Source organism: Haliotis cracherodii, unplaced genomic scaffold, assembly GCF_022045235.1.
Source record: "Haliotis cracherodii isolate W230 unplaced genomic scaffold, xgHalCrac1.p SCAF_5, whole genome shotgun sequence".
Lineage (NCBI taxonomy): Eukaryota > Metazoa > Mollusca > Gastropoda > Lepetellida > Haliotidae > Haliotis > Haliotis cracherodii.
The window spans coordinates 16,864,262-16,883,741 of NW_027266308.1; the positions used below are offsets into that span (position 1 = coordinate 16,864,262).

Below are 19,480 nucleotides of genomic sequence, written 5' to 3' on the forward strand. Positions count from 1 at the left end.
TTATTCAGTGCTGATAATCGTGTCACCCATTCAGTTGATCTTAATCATTCCGATTTCATGTCAATCCCATACTGATAGCCAAACAAACATTCCGCTAATGTCCGGTTAAATCTTTCAACGATAGCTTGACTAAGGTGGGCCTCTTTTTCACCATGCCTGATTTCGACATCGTGCTTTGTTAACAGTTTAGTTATTGATCCCATAAACTCGCGACCAGGATCTACTTGAAATAGCTTAGGCCATTTTAGTGGTCCGCGTTTATATATGCGACTTAGTGCATTAGCTACTTCTGTTGAATCTGTCGAGGTTGATGGCTCAGCCTGTTTGTATCGACTGGCCACATCCACTACAGTTAAAACGTATTTATACGTTTTGCGTCTTACCTTATCATGGGGAAGAAACGAGGTCAGCCTGATGAACTCCTTTCGTTGTAAAAATATCAAACTTCCTCCTCGGTATATAATGCGGTGCCGGTAAGTATATTTGCCACATCGCTTGTTTCTTCAACCAATCCTTGGCCACATCCTTACCGTATATCGCTGTGTATAAAGCGAGTTTTTCGTACCTAAAATGAGGGGGCTAAGAAGGGGGGTCGTCTTATACACGGAGTCGAAGATCTCACATTTTTTTCCACTGGCGATGTCAACCGGCGTCCGATAGCCAGCCCAGCATTTGACAATAAAACTTCGCATTTCTTCCTAAATAACTGTTCCAATAACTATTTCCATACATAAACATGATTTGTATCTCTTTTCCTTGAATAAAGTTTAATAATTTCTGCAAATAAAGTTGAAATGACCCTCGCCTCAATGCAGATTGTCAAACCACCTGACACGGTAAAACAATCAACATCCGTGAGTAGAGAGCCGGAAGTACCGGTAAGCATTTGCATATTGCACATGTGACTTAACATGTGATAACCGGTGAAGCTGAAATCAATTCCCGCTGTTTTTACAGTTGTATTAACAAGTGTTGGAGACGGTTCGTACAAGTGATTGTGGAATAAACACGCTGAATGTGAAGCAAACATAAGCCTAGTTAGTTACAACATAGTTAATTGGCGATTAAATTACTCACCATTGTCTCTTATATGTTATTACTTCATAAATGAATTTTATTTTACGGGCACCAATTTGGTGTCGTACCGTGTAAACACAAAATGGCGACGTGTGCTGGAGTTACACACGCGACCTATCATTGTAGAAAAAAACAAAACCGCAAGATAAACATATTTTTATTGCATATATAAGGTTTGTGTACGCACTTGTGATGTCCGTGTGCGAAATACGCCACAGTCGGAAAGCGCACGTTAAATCTTCTATATCATTCAGACTTGTGATGTGTTTCAATCCAGGTCGCCTTATACACGGAGTATAGGATTTTGGGTTGATTTTTAAGGCGTGTACAGGGGGGTCGTCTTATACGTGGGGTCGCCTTATACACAGCGATATACGGTAGATACCTTAGCTGCAGTGGCTAAATTTTGTTTTGCTCCTATACCTTTCCAATATCCTCGTGGGCTATAGTAAATTTTATTCATTATTAATTAATATTGATGTTTCTTTTAATACGACTCATGGCAATCGTTGAATCGCATCATCATTTTTGCATAAAATATTCCATCTGTAGTGGTTGTATATGTATATAAATCTGGCACCAGTGGAAGGGGTCCAGAATCACCATTACCTATACTACTCAGCTCACCAAAACACAACCGCGAGGCAGGAAAATGAGTCAATGAACAATACTTCTGAGAGCTTGGAGGATGGCCTGGCTCGGCATGGATGTCTTTCATTCATTTTATAGAATGTGAAGGTTTGAGGAAAATTATGATTTACTTTTACTATTTCTAGAAAAATTGTTCAAAGGAAAACTTGGAAAGTTTGTTTGAACAGAACTCAGTGTATTTGAATAAGCATAACTTCAACAATAGAGGTGGCATGGCTGTCTTAGTGAGAAAAACATTAACTAATTTGATAAAAAACATGAACACTTCATTCAGTGCCTGTATATTTCTTGTGTTAGATTCAAGTTTCATTAGTGATCAGAAGGATATTCTCTTGTGCTTTGTTTACATTCACCCTGATAATAGTTCTTTGGTGACATATACCCAAGGACTCAGAGGTATTGATTATTTAGAGAACTGTTTACTAGAAATGCTTAGAGATTACCCAGACGTTCATGTTATGATGGCAGGAGACTTTAACACACGTATTGGTTTACTGTAAATTATATGATGAGGATAATGATTACATTCCATGTTTACATGACATAAACAGTGAAAGGGACGTCTTATCCATTCTAAGGAAATCGAGAGACAAATACGTTAATGACTTTGGAAAACAGCTTATCGCTTTCTGTTGCATATACAGTATTCACAGGGATCATTCACGTGTTTTGCAAACACTAATAACAGCATTGTCGCTTCTTCAACTGATTTATTTGATTCATTATGAGACTTAAAAGCGACAGCTTACCCTTTAAGTATTGGAGAACTGGGAATTATGCATAACACAGGAAGGAGGGATTGCATCAATAAGACACTCTGGTTGTGCGCATTTTGCAAGTTAAGGACAGTTGAAAATGAAATTCATTTCATTCTTGTTTGTCCTATTTATAAAGATATTCGCTCAAAATATTTCCCATATTTAGACTTTATTACTGGTAATAATTGTAAAGATATACCAGTTAGAATGTTAAAATCTGCTAGTTTAAACTGTCTTGAGAACTTTGCCAATTATGTTAAAGATGCTTTGTGTCTTCATTCTTCTTACCTGTAAAAATTATTTCATGCAGCAGTTGACGTGAAACTAAATTGTATATATCTGTACTTGGGCCAGAGGCCTTATTACCAAATAAACTGATTGATTAAAATAATTGACTAAACAACAGTTCACTGATTGGTATGCGGAGGTTTCAACAAACTTGAAGGCAAATGACAACTCAAAGGCTGTAGATCTGAGGAGTGTGATGAAGCCTATTGGTGCACGTTGCGTCATGTCAACCTTTGACAAAGTCTTGCATGGGTGGCGTCTGTCTGGACGCCTGGAGTGGTCAATGATGACTAGTTTGACACACGTGGGTAGAACCCTTGACTACAGCAGTGATAACTCACCAGATGCCTATTGTCTGATTCCTATTCTTTGGATGACATTGTTATATACTTGTTACAACTGCTGCTCAATAAACCGTGTTTGTGTTTATAATCTAGTTGGTATTTCCACTTTCCAAAGTGTGCAGTGAGGCCATCTTATAGTTGATAGTCATTTTGGAGACATATATTAGAAGATTTTCACATTTAATTCATGCTTGCGTTAGTTTCAAGATTTACAGTACATACTCACCGCACAAAAGAAACACAATTAACATACACGTTGGTTAATATATGAAGAATTACTCATATTTAACATATATTAGATTGATTTGATACACAAACGAACATACTGGTGTGTTGTGTGAACCGACGCTCATGAACGCATCACGTGACGTCATAGATTCATGACTTAAGATGCATCATTCTTCTCGTGCACGTCTAGCGTTTAAGTTTGAAAATCATGTGCAGCATATCAGAATAAGAATAAAGGCACTCAGTTTTGTCATTAATTGGAACACATTTGAAACATCTCTTCTTAACGTACATACTTCTCTATATGTTTCTTATGTTTATGTTTCTTTTGCCGGTGAGTATATTTGAAAATACCTATCTTAGAGTATGGTAATTACTCTGAAGATAGATAAGTGGACATCCTTAATTGGATACTTTCATTGGGTGAAAGTCAACTTCCTATTTTTTTATGTCTCACTCGCATGAGATATGAGACAACTCTTTTCAGGAATCAGTAGAAACAATTAATTCTTTCGAATCCTCTACCTCTATTTCATCTTTGCCATAAATCCTGTATTTTGGCTTCAGTCACACTAACTAAATTTTCAGATTTTCAACATAAATCCTCTTTACTGTCAATTACACACATTTAGTTGTTCCCAAATAGCACTATAGCAACCCAAGCTATGATATGCGTAATGGCGGGAAACCTCACTTCTTTCCTGTGTGTGCTAGAGTCTACACCTATTGTTATAGTTGTAATGATCTAGTACTTGGTTGTAGTCACATTTAATCTAAGATTTTCTATGGTTTTCTAACAGATATATTAAGTGATATTAAGAGCTTCTAATTGTAGTGACGATTATACTCATGTAAGTATTGTTGGTGTGAGGTGTTTCGGAGGTCGTCATGGAGTCTCCCCCTCCTTCTGCTTGTAGGAAGTGTGGCCATTTCATGATCATGTGAGATCCTCACAGGACAGTATTGGCTAAGAAGAGTTCTCTGGCTAAGAGGCCGCATGGGGGACAGCATCAGACCTCAGCGTCTCTACCCCATCGATTGAATCTACTCCTGGACACCAGTGGATGATGAACACGTTGAGTGTATGGATTATGATGAATATCCACCCCTCCCGGGAGTTACCCACGGTCGTTCTGAGGCGGAATCGGACCTATATGATGAGGTTAATCAGTATGACTATTCACCCCAGCAGGATTATACAGAGGGATACATACTACCCTTACCTTCATTGAAGCGGAACTTGTATCAAACCATGATTCTCCACTTTTGGTCCATCAAGTTTTGGACGAGGACTTATGAAGCTAGTTCGCAACCCTACTACTAAAGTCACGTTACTTGCTTCCCAGATTAAAGACCTGTCTATGGCGTCCAGACATTCAATGGACATTGGCGCATATATCAACTAGTTTGTCGCCGGAATCAGGCACATCATTCCACCGTTGCAGACATCATATGACGGCATATCTGGAGAGACTCCTATGACTATTAGGATGGATTAGGTCGGACTCATCCACAGCCTGCTAGACACCATAGAACAACTCAGAACAACTACTAGCAGAGATTCGTTCAAGAGCTGTTTTCAACCAAACAAGGTTTCTAGACAAGGTCATCCACAAGGTGGAGGAGACGGATTGCATGATAACCTTGATAGCACCAATCTGGCCCACCAGAGTGTGGCTCCCCAGATTATTAAGTCTATTAATGGAAGAGCCTTTCCAGTTACCTCTCCTTTGAGATCTGTTACGACAGCCCAGGTCTTAACATTTCTATGACAATCTACCCAGCCTACATCCAACCGCCTGGAAGTTATAACACAAAAGATGCAGACACCCTGTTACTCTGGACTTGCCTCTGAAGCTGTAGCAAGATCATGGAGACCTTCATCCTCCCTTATATATGACAATGGGATAAGATCATCCAGGGGAGAAGATGACAAGGGATTATAACTAATACAATCTCCATCCTTGTGGTAGCGGACTTTCTACTACATCTACGTCAGGACAATAAGTTCTGACATGGGACAATAGAAGGTTACAGATCGGCACTTCACTCTGTACTTCAACATGACGGACTCTCAATTGGAAACCATCCCATTCTAAACAGACTAAAAAACTTTCGTACAGGAAGAAGTTCGCACACCTCCTATTTTCCCCAAGTGGAGTCTATCTGTGTTATCAACACTTTTAACAGAACCTTACGAGACCCAGGCTAAGACCACCTTACTCCAAAGATCAAGGAAATCCTCCATCCTCCTAGCCATGGTGATAGCAGCAAGAGTTTCAGAACTCCATGATCTGGACTATGATCAACATTGGACCTCAATTAATCTAAGACCGCTCCATAGACACTATACCATTCCTGCCTTAGGGCCGACAGTGGATCACCCAGACAGACTTCTCTGTCCCATCACAGCTCTCAAATTCTACCTTTTGGCTACAGACCCAAATAAACATCATTGAAGGAGACTATTCATATCCTGCTAGCCTCATTCCAACAAGGACATCACCAAGGCTACGGTTGTGGGCTGTCTTAAGTCTACCGTTGCAGCTAGTTATACGCAGACACAGAATTCCACTCCCCGTATTGGATTCTGCCCGGCTCATGATCAGAGCCCTAGCCACGAGTCTCACTTTATGCGTTTCGGCTGAACAAATGGTGTCTAGTTGTCAGTGGGCCTCACAAAACACCTTCACCAGCTTTTACTTGTGTGATGTTCAGCCGGACCTAGAGGGCATATATTCCCTTGGGCCCATTGTCGCGGTGCAAACTACCATCCACCAATAGTTTCCTATCCGATGCGGGCAACATCAGAGGTTGAATACACTCATGATTATCCTGTCTATTAGGTGTAGGATGGATTAGGAGCACCTTGAGTATCAACTGCTTCAAGAACTAGGTTCAGATGACCGGAAGTGACGTATGAGCCGGAAGAGACGTCAGCACGAGAAATAGCAGTACAAGGTCCATCTAATGAGGAAATGACGACTTTTGGTAGAAATAGACCATGAGATGTCATTATCCAATAAAAGGGAAGTGACAAACCGAAAGAGACGTCAAGACCGGAAGTGGGAACCAGAAGTGACGTCAGCAACGGAAACAGTGTCACAAATCCATTTTTAACAGGAAATGATGTCATTTGCTAGAAATAGAAATGATGTCATTATTACTAACAAGATCAGCAAATATAACAGTAATTCTAATGAAGGTATCCTCATGTAAAGTTTCAGAAGAAATTATCTCAGGTCAGGATTAGAATCAGTGATTAAATGGTCCCCAGAAGAGGATTACTGTCAATTACACAGGGAGTTACTGGAGGCAGATCCCGCCGGGTCCCTCTGGTATATTCTGGCAAACATGTAATAGCGGAAGAGGATTCGCAAGAATTATCAAACAATAGTTTTCATTGTTCATGATTCTAAGAATACTACCTCTATTACATCAGAAGTACTCCCACCCACATCCCCAATTCATCTAGCTCTAGTGGTTAGATGTTGGAAAGAAGTGAGGTTTCCCGCCATTATGCACATCATAGCTCGTGTTACTATAGTGCTATTTGGAAACAACTAATTGTGTGTAATTGACAATGAAGAGGCCATCTGTTGAAAATCTGAAAATTTAGTTAGTGTGACTAAAGCCAAAATACAGGATTTATGGCAAAGATGTTATACAGTAGTAGGTAGTATTCTTAGAATTATTAACAATGATAACTATTGTTCGATATTCTCCGCAAAAAAGTAGGGGATCATAAAAAATATAAATTTGTGATTGGTCGTTAAAAGAAAGATCAGCTTCTAAGACTGCCAGAGAAAGGTTTCGGATTCAAAACCTAATGCTGCTACACACCCAAAACATTGAATGAGGAGCATTTAACTCCTCCATGCATGGGGGTAGGGGGCCATTGTTGATTACGACACTTCAGTGAAAGGTTGTCAAATCGTTCTGAACCATTAGTATTGTTGATTTTCATTATCTACATTAATACGTAAACTCTACTGCTGCTTTAATGCAGTGTTTGTGATCAGATTGGGAATGTGTCATCTTCAACATGATGAATGCCTAAGGGCTATTGGCATGCTTGAAACTGGTAAAACTCACAGAGAGGTAGCCAATATGTTCAGTGTGTCTCAATCTGTGATTTGCCAGTGGACTCCCATCAAATTGTCATTGAAAGATTGATTCAGACCATGCCACATCGTATAAACGAATGTTTGACCAATTCGTGGCAAGACCCTTTAAGTCATCTCAACAGTCATTTTTGCCTACACACCCCTGTTGTCTTTCTTGGTTGTGTCCTTACAATACACCGCCAACAAATTCTGTTGATTGTAATGTTTCACCTTGTCCTTAGTTTTTCTTATTCATCCATTACCCCCACTTGATACTTCTTGTATTTCTGTATGTCCTGAACATCCCCTACTTTTTTGTAGAGCATATAGTCACCTTTGAATAAACTGTTGCTCCTCTTTAGGTTAGACGCATATTATTTTCTTATGATAAAGGAGTAAGCATATACTCCGAAACATTGTGTTCCTCATAATTAAGAAGCTGACATCCATAAATTGTCTTCCTTAAGAAATGAAATTGTTGTTTGATTGGAATAACAGATAAGTAGATACTTGATGCCTGGCACTGAGAGTGGATGGTAATGAGACTGTGTGTTCCCAGCACCTGTTGACCTACATGTTTGTTTGACTAGATCTGCACAGCACGTGAGCAACATACCACTAACTGGCGACACTCAGGCTGATGAAGACATCATGGCATTTATCAAAGCTAGACAAAATTTGGTCGAAAAAGGTAAGTTAGAATCACATCCATTTGAACTTGATCAGTGATTAACTTAACTGTTTCTTAATTATTAACCTGTTAGAGACCCTTTGGACTCTTTCATAGATATTGTGACTCATGAAGATCCAGATAGAGAATAGGGCTTCAGCAATCCATGCTTGCCTTCTTAGAGGCAACTAACAGGATCGGGTGGTTAGGTTCGCTGACTTGGTTGATGCATGTCATTGTATTCCAATTGTTTAGATCGATGTTCATGTTGTCAATCACTGGATTGTCTGATCCAGACTTGATTATTTACAGACTGCCGTCATATAGCTGGAGTATTGCTGAGTGCGTCATTAAACAACAAACAATCTTAACTACATTTTAGTAAATGGTGTGGAATGACTCCTGGCTGAATGACTATAGTTTTACGCTGTTTTCAGCAATATTCTGGCATGTCACAGGGGGGACACAGTGTTTTTATATTCCACTTATATATCTAGAGGTGTTCAGGCCCCTATGGGATTCCAGGTTAGAATTGGTCTCCAGGAATCTATGCTGGTCATAAGAGGCTACCAAATGAATCAGGTCGTTAGGCTTTGTGACTTGGCTGATGGCGTGTCATCTTACCCTGAATGCTTAGATTATTGCGCATAATATAAATCGCTGCATTGTGTGGCCGGATTTGGTTATTTACAGTCTGCCATCATATAGCTAGAATATGTCCTCCTACAATAAGCTGGCATACAAATAACTAAAAACTGTTCAAAGCAGCATTATATTTACTCACTCATACATATGTTCTTCTTTCAGTAAACCAGGGAAACAGATGACACCAGTGTGTAGGGGAAGGCATTATCTGAAGCTGTTTCAGAATAGATAGATCTGAAGGAATATGAAACGTCTAATGAAACCCTTACAGACCTGTATAATCATCACCATCCAGCACCTTATGACATAAGGTCTATAGTCAGAGGAGGCATACACACTACCACTTACCATCATTGTTATCCAGTCTCCATTCTGATAGATGAATACCCAGGACCCATTCAACGCCATATCTTTGTTATTAGTTTGGTTAAATGACTAATGCTATATATAGACATCCAATCAAATTACACTGTTCTTTCATGATTGGAACAAGCAGCAATATCACCACTTATCAACATGACTTCTGCATGCTATTTCAAATGCAGCCAGAATGTCTTGTATCGCTGGAACTTTCTCTTCAAGCAATGAGTTCATTTCTTACGGTCTTCTGATTTGATTGTTACACAAATGAGGCCACTATTTTCACTGTACATCTAGGCTATATTCAAGAGGCATTTTGATTAGTAAATCTGTGATGGATGGGGGGATGTTACGTCTGAAATGAAGCTGAGATGGCAAGTGGGTCCAGCGTATTTGTCATAATGAAATGGAGATATTACCATGGGACAATACACCATGGAACTACACCTGGAAATACTGATCTTTGAAGTCAATGTTGTTGCTGTCTGCAGCCAAGTTTTGTTAAGACCTACTATCTCCTAACACTGATCCAAACTGTAGAATGTTGTAACCTGGTATGATCAATGATCAGACTGGAACTGGTGTTTGTGTTCCTGTGTTCACAGTAAAAGAAGTAAGAGCTGTGGCTTATTCGATTGTAAATTTTCTACTGTATGAATGCAGAGTGAGCTTGCGAAATCTATACATACATAGCATTCAGCATTTTGTAAAACCATCCATGTAGGAAACGGACTGTAACAGTGTTTTAGCATTTGTGGGAATTCCTGGTTAGAATTTGTCCCAAAATATGCTAGTCATAAGAGGTGACCAAATTGATCGGGTGGTCAGGTTGGTTGATAAGCATGTCCTCGTACCCAGACGGCATGGATCATTGTTCACAATATCTATAACTGGATTGACTTGTCCAAGACTCAATTATTTACAAACCCGTCTTATATAGCTCAAATGTTTCTCAGTGTGGCTTTCAAAAACAAACAAAGCCTAAAGATGTTTGTTTTCTTCCATCCTCAAGACAACATACTGGGAGCATCATATTAGACCCGTGAAGATCTGGGTAGAGAATAGGTCTTCAGCAACCCATGCTTGGCTACTATGCTTATGTAAGAGGTGACTGATGGTATCGGGTGGTTAGGCTTGTTGACTTGGCTGATGCATGTTGCATAGATCGATGCTCATGATGCCAATCACTGAATTGACTGGTCCAGATTTGAATATTTACAGACCACTGTCATATAGCTGGAATATTGCTGAGAACAGCGTTAAACAACAAACAAATAAACAAACAACAACATATTAATGTTTTAGATTAAAATAAAATACCCTGTACATCCACACCTCTTCAAATGAAAGTAGTGTCCAAAAGCTTTTAGATACCAGGGGCTTGTTGTATTAGTAAGGTGTGATATTGTTAGAATATCAAGCACTGCTACAATATATTTTGTGTGTGGCCTTCATAGGAACCTTGTAGCATATCAGCTGTAACCCAAAAAGAGTAACAGTGTTAAAACAGTGTTCAAAGTTAAACACCTTAAAGTGGTTGTTTCGTCCATGAGGCTCTCTCCTAGGGTAAGTGAATCAAAGGAATCTCTTAATCTTTAATAATAGTTTAATGACAAGGATCCCATGATATTTGTGCTTAATTTTGAACACTGTCGTAGGTGCCTTCTTACATACTTAAGGAATCACATGGTTGTCTTTTTTATATTCATGAACAGTATTTGTATAGGGATATATTTTTCATTGAATTGCTGTTTGAGCTCAACATATATACTACTCTAAAGAAGTTAAAGAACATCCAATTCTTTCATACAGTGTATTAATCTGAACAGTGTTTTGTTAATCTGAATTGCTATGACAGATTAACTATAGTAATATGAAAGAATCAAGTGTTCTTCAACTTCTTTAAAGTAATAGAATATTTTAACATGCATATTCATTGTCTGGTTAGGTTCAACATGTAATTGTGTACTGACAGCAAGCAGAACTTTTACCATGCAATTATCATCCTCACATTTATCTTTGCTAATTTGTAGCTCACATGAACTGGAAGTTCGAGTGAGCTTCTGTTGTGGCAGTTTGGTCATCCATGTGGCATAAACTTCACATATTCAACATCTCGGAAACCATATGGCATTTGTTAAAACTTTGCATGGATTTTTTCATTTATCTTAACAAAAGTACCGGTATTTTTATAAAAAAAAGGGTGTTCATAGAGTTGCACACTGATCCACTGACCAGGGTAATAATAATGCCCCTGTGGTGTGGAAATATTGTGCAATATAAATGGCTTTATCAGTTTTTATCCAATTTAAAAAATGGAGACCACGACAGCCATATTAAACTTATCAATCTTCATAGCCAGTTCTGCGTCTATCATTGTGAAATTTGATTTGCAGCATGTGGTCTGCATTTACATTGTGACTTTTGTACTGTATTTGGCATCGTTTTATTTTTTCACCTCCATGCACAATAGGAGTTACCATGTTGAAAGATATGTTGAAAATGTAACTTTGCCTCTCTACACCAACATAGTTTAATGTGTCAATGTGTACTTGAATGTAGTATAAGAATTCATGTGTGTAAACACTGCTTGTTTACCCTTTTGTGACCTTTGTATCTAATATTTCAGAACAATTCAGGTGAGCTACAAAGCTATATATATGTATACAAAGACATGTTGCAAGGTGTCCTTGCTGCTACAATCAATATTTGTAAAGGTCAAGGTAGGATAATGGCCTACAAGATCTGTGTAATTTAAGAACTGACCAAGACTTTAGAAATTGTAATGAATGTTGTCAGATGTATCAGCATATCAGAGAGAACTAGACTTTGTTCATTTGGGACTTTTGACAACACTTAAAGCATAGGTTAGGATAAAATGTGTCCAAAAGGCTGATTTTTAGAGGTTTTACATGAAGTGTTCTTTCTGATAGTTGAACATGACCAAGTCCTTGACCTGAGTGGATTGTCCAAAGTGGACAAAACTTTACAAACGGTGAAAACATCATCTTGGGTCACCGACTTGCTCATACTTATTTTTTCATTTGAAGTACTTAACCTTTTTTCACTCAATTTAGCCATATAAAATTTATTTGACTTAGGCAACAGGAAGGTATGTAGCTGCACAGTGAAGATGTATTGTTGACAGCTGCATGTATTGTTGTCTCTTTTATCAGTTTATGACTGTAGTGTATTATAATGTGACTTTGAAATATGAATAGATAATAACAAAGATGCAGAATGTGTATTTGTGTCCACTTACTAACTAGTCTGTTGTATCCAAGGACTGAACTGAGGCCTGTGTCATATTGACTGGTCATTAATCATGCTAACACTAACAGCTGCCTTCAGCAAGCAAACAAACAAACAAACAAACTGAAATGTTTGATATTTTAATTACGATTTGAGGAAAAAACTTGGGAAATTGGTGAAACACACAAATGTGATTCCGTCCATATCACAGCAATCCTTGTAGGAAATGTAAAATATTGACTACAGCAGATGAACATCTTATTAGCAGAATAAAGCAGAGCTAGGGCCACCATGGGTGTGTTTGTTTATAATACTCAGTTCACTATCCTCCGTTCTGCTAGGGATAGAGAAATATACATGTGCAAATGCATGGTAGATTTTGCAAATAAACTCCTATATTTCTTCCTACATGATGTGATTTGAATACCAGTAAGTAACTAGTAAAAAAAATATGGTATGAAAATGAATGATAATTTATAGCAAAAATCTTTGTCTATCATTCATTTTACCAAGTTTTCATCCAAAACTGTAGATATCGCTGCAATGAAATCAATCAAATGACATCACTAATGGCTCTGCTACTAAAGCTGTTAGCAGTACTTTTTACACTGAAGACACTGCTAATTACTGTCTACAAATTGAAAAAGTTGGAAGAATGATGTTGGATGATAAATAAAATCTCACCCTCATGTCTTTTGATACCAAATATATCAACACTCATTGATAAAAGTAGCAAAAATCCTCGACAAACCTCGGAATTTTTCCACTTTTAACTCGTGTTGATATATTTGATATCAAAAGACACTCGGGTGAGATTCTCTATATATCAGCAGCTTACTTATAAACACACACCAGTAAAAGACATCGAGCAGTGAGTGAGTATGTGAGTATAGTATAGTCATTTCTGAAATGGTTATTATTGCCTTGACAAAGGCCTATATGCGGCCCCAAGTCTGCAGTAAATACCTGTGAAAAGTCTTAAGTGTTATATTTATATTTAATGTTATAATTTAGTAGATGTTAAAATGATTCAGAATTTAGGACAAAATCCCAATTTTGAACAAAAGAATAGATTTCCAAAAATTTGCCTGCCAAAGGCACTTAGTTTAGAATTTTAGATAAATCCCTGCCTTACTCTTAAAGTGTATGAGTTGAGTAAGTAACCCCATGGGCCCCCCAGTTAGTGCATATAATGTAACACTTCACATGTTAACATAACAGTTATCAAAATATCTAGCCCTAAGCTTGTATTGCTAAGATTATCTCCATCCTTACTTTGAATCAAACACATCACTTACATAGCGCATGTTATATTTATTCGTCATTACATTTTTAATTGACCTGATTCCATGACCCGATATTAATATTATGCTTTTATAATTTATTTTTTTATCAAATACATGTACATTTTATTAAAAATTAGAACGTCTTGCACATTTAGATTACAAGATCGTTACATACTTTCATGATGAATGTGTTTCTGAATCTGTGTCAACAATTACAAATTGTTTAGTTTTGATATTTTTCTTGATGTTGCTACCATTAATGAAGGTCATAATGAATACATTTTATACAGTTTTATCTGTAACAATCAGATTTGTCATAAATAATATCGAAAAAACTCTTCACACATGGTGACCTTGTACAACAACGAAATAATGTTACCCAACAAACAACAGACACTTTGTGCCATAATGAAAACAGATTGCAAAAATATATTATTTTCTACACCGAAATTCAGATAACACATGAAAAACGTAGTTGTTTCCAAACAACAAAAATGTTGTATACGCTCTATTGTTCCTTGGGTATAATTTTCTCAAGTTCAAATCCCCAGTTTGTATGCATAGTGAGAGTTGTGGGATTGGGGGTTCATGTGGTCATCTTGGGACATCCCCTCTTCCTCTCCAACTCATCCCAAATTATTCTCTTTAGTTTTATCCCTAAGAGTATGACACAGACCCTGCAATAATAACAAGCCTAGCTATGGAACAATGTTATTTGATATGTAGAAATGGAAACATCATTTACTCTTGATACGCATCCTACCACTCAGAAGCAAATTACATTTCTACGAAAGACTAGAAGGTTTACATTTGTAGCACATGACTGACACACCTATCTCACTGGAATAATCAGTGCATACACGGGGATCCTGAATGGGTATACCGATTATGTACAATAGCTAAAGAATACTAAAACATAAGTCAAATTTGTATTATGTAAGATTAACCTAAAATGTTAATAACAACTGTTCATCGTAATCGTAAAAGTCCTATACAATTAGATCTAACAACACAACAAAACCAGTCATGTTTGAAATTATGGGGGGGGCCTTTTTTCCTGGGCAGAAACAATTACTACAGACTAACGGCCCCAAATTTTACTGACTGACAGCCCCCATCCCCATCAGGACCCTCATACACATGTGCAGGTCATTCCAGGAAAATGTGGGAAATAAATGAATTAATAAATGAAATAGATCAAGATAAGTACATGTATTATTACAGTTGTTAAAGATCATCTTTCTTTTTTTTTTATCAAAATTTATACAGAATCAGTCAAAAGCACACAATATATGACTTTCAATTTAAGGTCATCATAACTGTTTACACAGTCTACTGTAAACACTGATGTATGATGCAGTCACAACACTTTGTGACAAGGCTGAAACAGGATAAAGAAGTCACAATACCATTATACATATTACAAAACTGAATGTAATCTAATATTGAAATACCAAAAGTTCATTTTAGTTTCCAAATCTGTTTTTGATGTCAAATGCCTATGTTGTATGTTTGTTTAACACCGCACTCAACAATATTCCAGCCATATGACAGTGGTCTGTAAATAATCGGTTCTGGATCAGTCAATCCAGTGATTGACGTCATGAGCATCGAATTATGCAACTTGGATAAGATGACATGCATCAACCAAAACAGCAAGCCTGTTACTCCCCTCTTACGACGTGTTGCTGACTTTAATCTAAGTCTTCACAGGGAAAATGTCTATGCAAAGACAGCACAAATTCATGATCAGATTAATACAAAAAAACGTCAGGAAGCTAATAGACCAATGGCTGTGCAGATAATTGTAACAATTTGTGACACAATACTTGTGGCACCTACCATGTATTGTATTATGATAATGATATCAAAATAAATGGGTGAATCACTGAAGACTTGTGTGGTCCTCATCATTAGCATTATGACAAGAAAGACATGAAGGTTGGGTTCAGTGCCATCCTCACCCCTACAGCATAATGATCTATTGTATTAGGTGATGAGATGTGCAACAAGAAATTGTGCATGCATAAATAAGCACATTTCAAGCTGAAACTAACATAACATTAAAGAACAAAACTGAAATATATTAAAAAAGCAACCAAACTGTCAACAGACAATAAGTGTTTTAACTATGAAATGAGTCTTCTAAATAGAGACATCTATGTCTTAGGATGTAGACACTTCTGTTTAAAGAGATGCTAAGACATAGATGTTCAGAATTAAATGGATGTTTAATCATAAAAATCCTAACAATAACATACATCAATAAACAAATAGATAAAAGACAGAACCATTGTTGAAAAATAGTTGATCCATGTTAACAAGCATCCTAAATATGTATAATAATATTTCCAAGTCAAGCATGTGTTTATGATCACAAGACTATGAAAATACTAATATGTATTAGAAAAAGTGTATGTTAACAATTCATTGTAGTTCAAATTATCATAGACTAGATCATTGACCAAATGGTTTTGCTCCTTAAGCATTAAATGCTCCCAGAAAATCTGCCTGATCTACGTAGAAACTGTGAATTTGCAGTGTTCAGTATTATGGTAAGCAAGTAATATATCTTTTTCCCCCCCTCACATAGAGCTCTACGATGGCATGATGTAAAATTTCTGTGACTCCTCACTGAGTAATAAGTCATGAACAGGTGGTGACACGTATTAAAAAGTGATAAAGTGTTTAAATAAGATCGTAAAAATATAAACACGGAACTCACACACGGTCAAACCAACAAACATAGTCGAGACGATAACAGTGTCAACAAATAGTTATAAAAAAACGTTTCTCCTGATAACATGACAACAGGTGGTAGATATATGGTGAAACAGTTCACTCAGCTAGATCGAAGCACATTGTAGAACATAGTGACCAGGGCTATTGGGGCTAATACGAGACCTGGTCAGCCTTTTGTTTTTGGTGCATCTTGCTTGTGAGATTCATCTTTCTATGGGCTCGAGGGGTAGAGGTTTGATCACTTCTCCCATTCCTTTAGACTTGCCATCTCGGAACAGCAGTCTGGACCCCGGTCGAATGTACTCCACATGTTTGAAGAGACGGAATATTACTCTGGCTTTTTCATTAGTACGTATGTTTTCCTGTGAACAAAGAATAACAAAGTTAGTAAAATCTAATAACAATTCACATTTGTATACTTAGCCTGCATTACTCCTTCAAGCATTTACTGCTATATTTTGACAGAAAAACAAACTGTGTGAGATCCAGCTGCTAAAGGAAAGTGGCAGCACCCTTGCGCAGTCGGCATGTGAGCCGGAGGCGATGACATCACATAAGAGCACATTACTGCAAACACAACATCTGAAACTTTGTGGGGAGGTAGCGCAGCAAAGGGAGGACATTTCCCATTAAGACGTAGCAATGCAGGCTAAGTATACAAGTGTAAAAAATATTTTTAGATTTGACTAAATATATTAACTTATCCTGCATTACTCCTTAATGTATCTTCATCCAACGTTATGGCAGGTGGGCATACCTTCAGACGTAATCCATAATAAACTGTCGTCAAGGTCTGATGAACCTGCAACCCCATCCAAGTCTAGACCGGAAAATCCATGACCATTTCTGTCAGAAGGAAACGAGAGATGATGCAACAGGAAAACCCGATTAGGTGGCAGAAATAGAAAGAGGCGGGTAGCCATAAAGTAGAATTGACCTAAGAGCAAATGTAGAAACGTAGTCGAGCCCTCTAATCTGTAATCTGGGGTCATGAACACTGGAGTGTTCAACAGGACCACTTGGGTATCGGAGACACTGCGGCGTCAAGGATTGGGCTACTGGCTGTGGGAACTGCGGGTCACTAGGTTGGATAGGCACATGGAGGTAGGCATCTTGGAAGTCGAAGCTGATCATGGAAGCCGCCTCAACATTGTCATCCGGAAGTAGAGAGGCTGTTCTAGGTAGCGCCGATTGAAAATGGAGAGGTTATGGGTCATGCATAGTTTGTTGGCGCCCTACTTGGGAGCAGAACCCCAGAGTTTGATCCAGGGCAGTGAACAACCTCTATGGCCTCCTTTGAGAAGTAGGGTGTCAATGCTGTCACACAGGAGCTGATGTTGATGTGGGGAGTAAGCAACTGTCGTCTGGGTAGACGTCAGAGGTGGATGTAGAACCAGCGGAAGACTGTACCCCTGACAGAGGACTTTGGTAACGAACGGGTCCTCTAGGATAATCCAGTTTTGCCCAAACCATCCCAGTCGCCCACCTACAGGTGTGTTGGAACGACACATTAAAGTCAAACAGGTAGGCGTTTGGACTTTGGATCGGCACCTTTGCCAAGGTGGCAATCATGTTGGGGCTGGTAGGTACCGCTGGGCTTGCCTTGACCACATTCCTGGCCTCGAAAGGGTGAGGAATGTCGAGGTTAGTAGAGTCCCTATACGACTTGGCCAATGTCTGCTGTGTAATGTGCTCAAGGGCCTTGAAGCCTTCTGCAAAGCAGGAAACCCAGCTCCACTGAACAGAGAGGACCCAGACCATGGTAGCAGTTATTTCCGCTAGTGATTCCGCAGATGGTCGATCTGTCAGAGCTGGAAAGACATTACAGTCCCCTGGTAGTCGATCTGGTAGACCTGGTCATTCGATACAGGTCCTCATCCAAAAGGTGAGCTCAATCAGCTACGTCGAAAGAGTGGACTGGGAAGTCATCTTGACGAAAACAAGGATGCTTCAACGAAGGCATGAGGGAGAGCTTGGCAAAGTCCTCATCTAATTCTGGAATGAGGTCAGTCAATGTGAGGTTGGGTGGAATCGAAGTCGGTTAGACCCCATCGTTGATTGAGGCCAATGAGAACCCGTAGTAGACAGTGGTGCTTGGGAAAGTAAACTGAACACACAAGAGAGGAGGCGTAAGGGGAGTAGTCACAGGAGGCACTGAAGCACAGCTGCACCACTTTGGCTGGTGCCGACGCCAAAGTCTGATGAGACAAGGACTGCATCCACGCTTGCATCCAGGCGTCATCCATAAAGCAAGGTGGAACTACATGTTGAGGCGTCTATTGGAAGGTTAGGGGGCTGTAACCAGGAGGCACTGGTGGCACCGCAGACACAGCAGAGGAGTACAGGTGCCAGAGTCGCTGTGGAAGAGTTGAGAGATGCAGGCACCGAAGATGCAAGACAGGGTAGGGTGTGGTATGGGTGGCATATGAGACTGCAGTAGGTGTTGATGTTTCCTGGTTAATCATAAGTAGAGGTTAAAGGTAGACAAGGGACTGCAATGATAGAGTACAGGGTATTGTACAATCAGGGCAGAGAGGGTGGGGCTACAGACCAGATTTCTTTCCATGGCAGAGGGTACAACGAGGCATAAATTCTATAATTTTAGCAAAGTCATATTGATGTGGCAAGCACACAACGGGAACGGGAGGCACAATGTAACATAAAAACTTTTCCTTTTTAAATTGCTTTAAAACACAAACATGAGGTAAAGCAGGATAATGGACTACCCAAGCCAAATGAATTCAGAATGCAAGACACGAAAATGGACCATGTGGCAAATTCAAAATGTTGGATGGAACAACAATATGCCCGTAATATTGCTATAAAATACATATGGAAAGAACATAAACAGAAGACAATACATGAGCAAACGATCAAAGAACAAGCAATGTTTGCTAGCAAACAATAAGCTTTATTTCCACAGGGGATACACGTTTGTTCTTGGAGCTGACAAAGCAGTAATGTGCTCTTATGTGACGTCCTCGCTTCCAGGTCATGTGCCAACTGTGAGGGTCACTGGTTGATCCAACTTTTCTTTAGAAGCTGGATCTCACACAGTTCGTCTTTCTGTCAA

The 19,480-nt window shown here is 38.8% G+C and overlaps 2 protein-coding genes across 3 annotated transcripts in view; one reads left to right on the top strand and one right to left on the bottom strand.

The window, feature by feature from the left end:
• The window catches only part of LOC139442440 (kinesin-like protein KIF6), a 92,492-nt gene extending 76,949 nt beyond the window's left edge, over positions 1–15,543 (top strand). Inside the window, exons 20-21 of the mRNA XM_071223250.1 lie at positions 8,043–8,143; positions 8,930–15,543. Of these exons, the coding sequence (XP_071079351.1) occupies positions 8,043–8,143; positions 8,930–8,949 (121 nt within the window). The 3' untranslated portion in view covers positions 8,950–15,543. The remainder of the gene's footprint in view (positions 1–8,042; positions 8,144–8,929) is intronic.
• The window catches only part of LOC139442441 (GTP-binding protein 2-like), a 115,037-nt gene continuing 108,069 nt past the window's right edge, over positions 12,513–19,480 (bottom strand). For both annotated transcript variants that reach the window (XM_071223251.1, XM_071223252.1), the window contains exon 12: positions 12,513–16,769. In XM_071223251.1, coding sequence (XP_071079352.1) covers positions 16,611–16,769 — 159 coding nt within the window. In that variant the 3' untranslated portion in view covers positions 12,513–16,610. The remainder of the gene's footprint in view (positions 16,770–19,480) is intronic.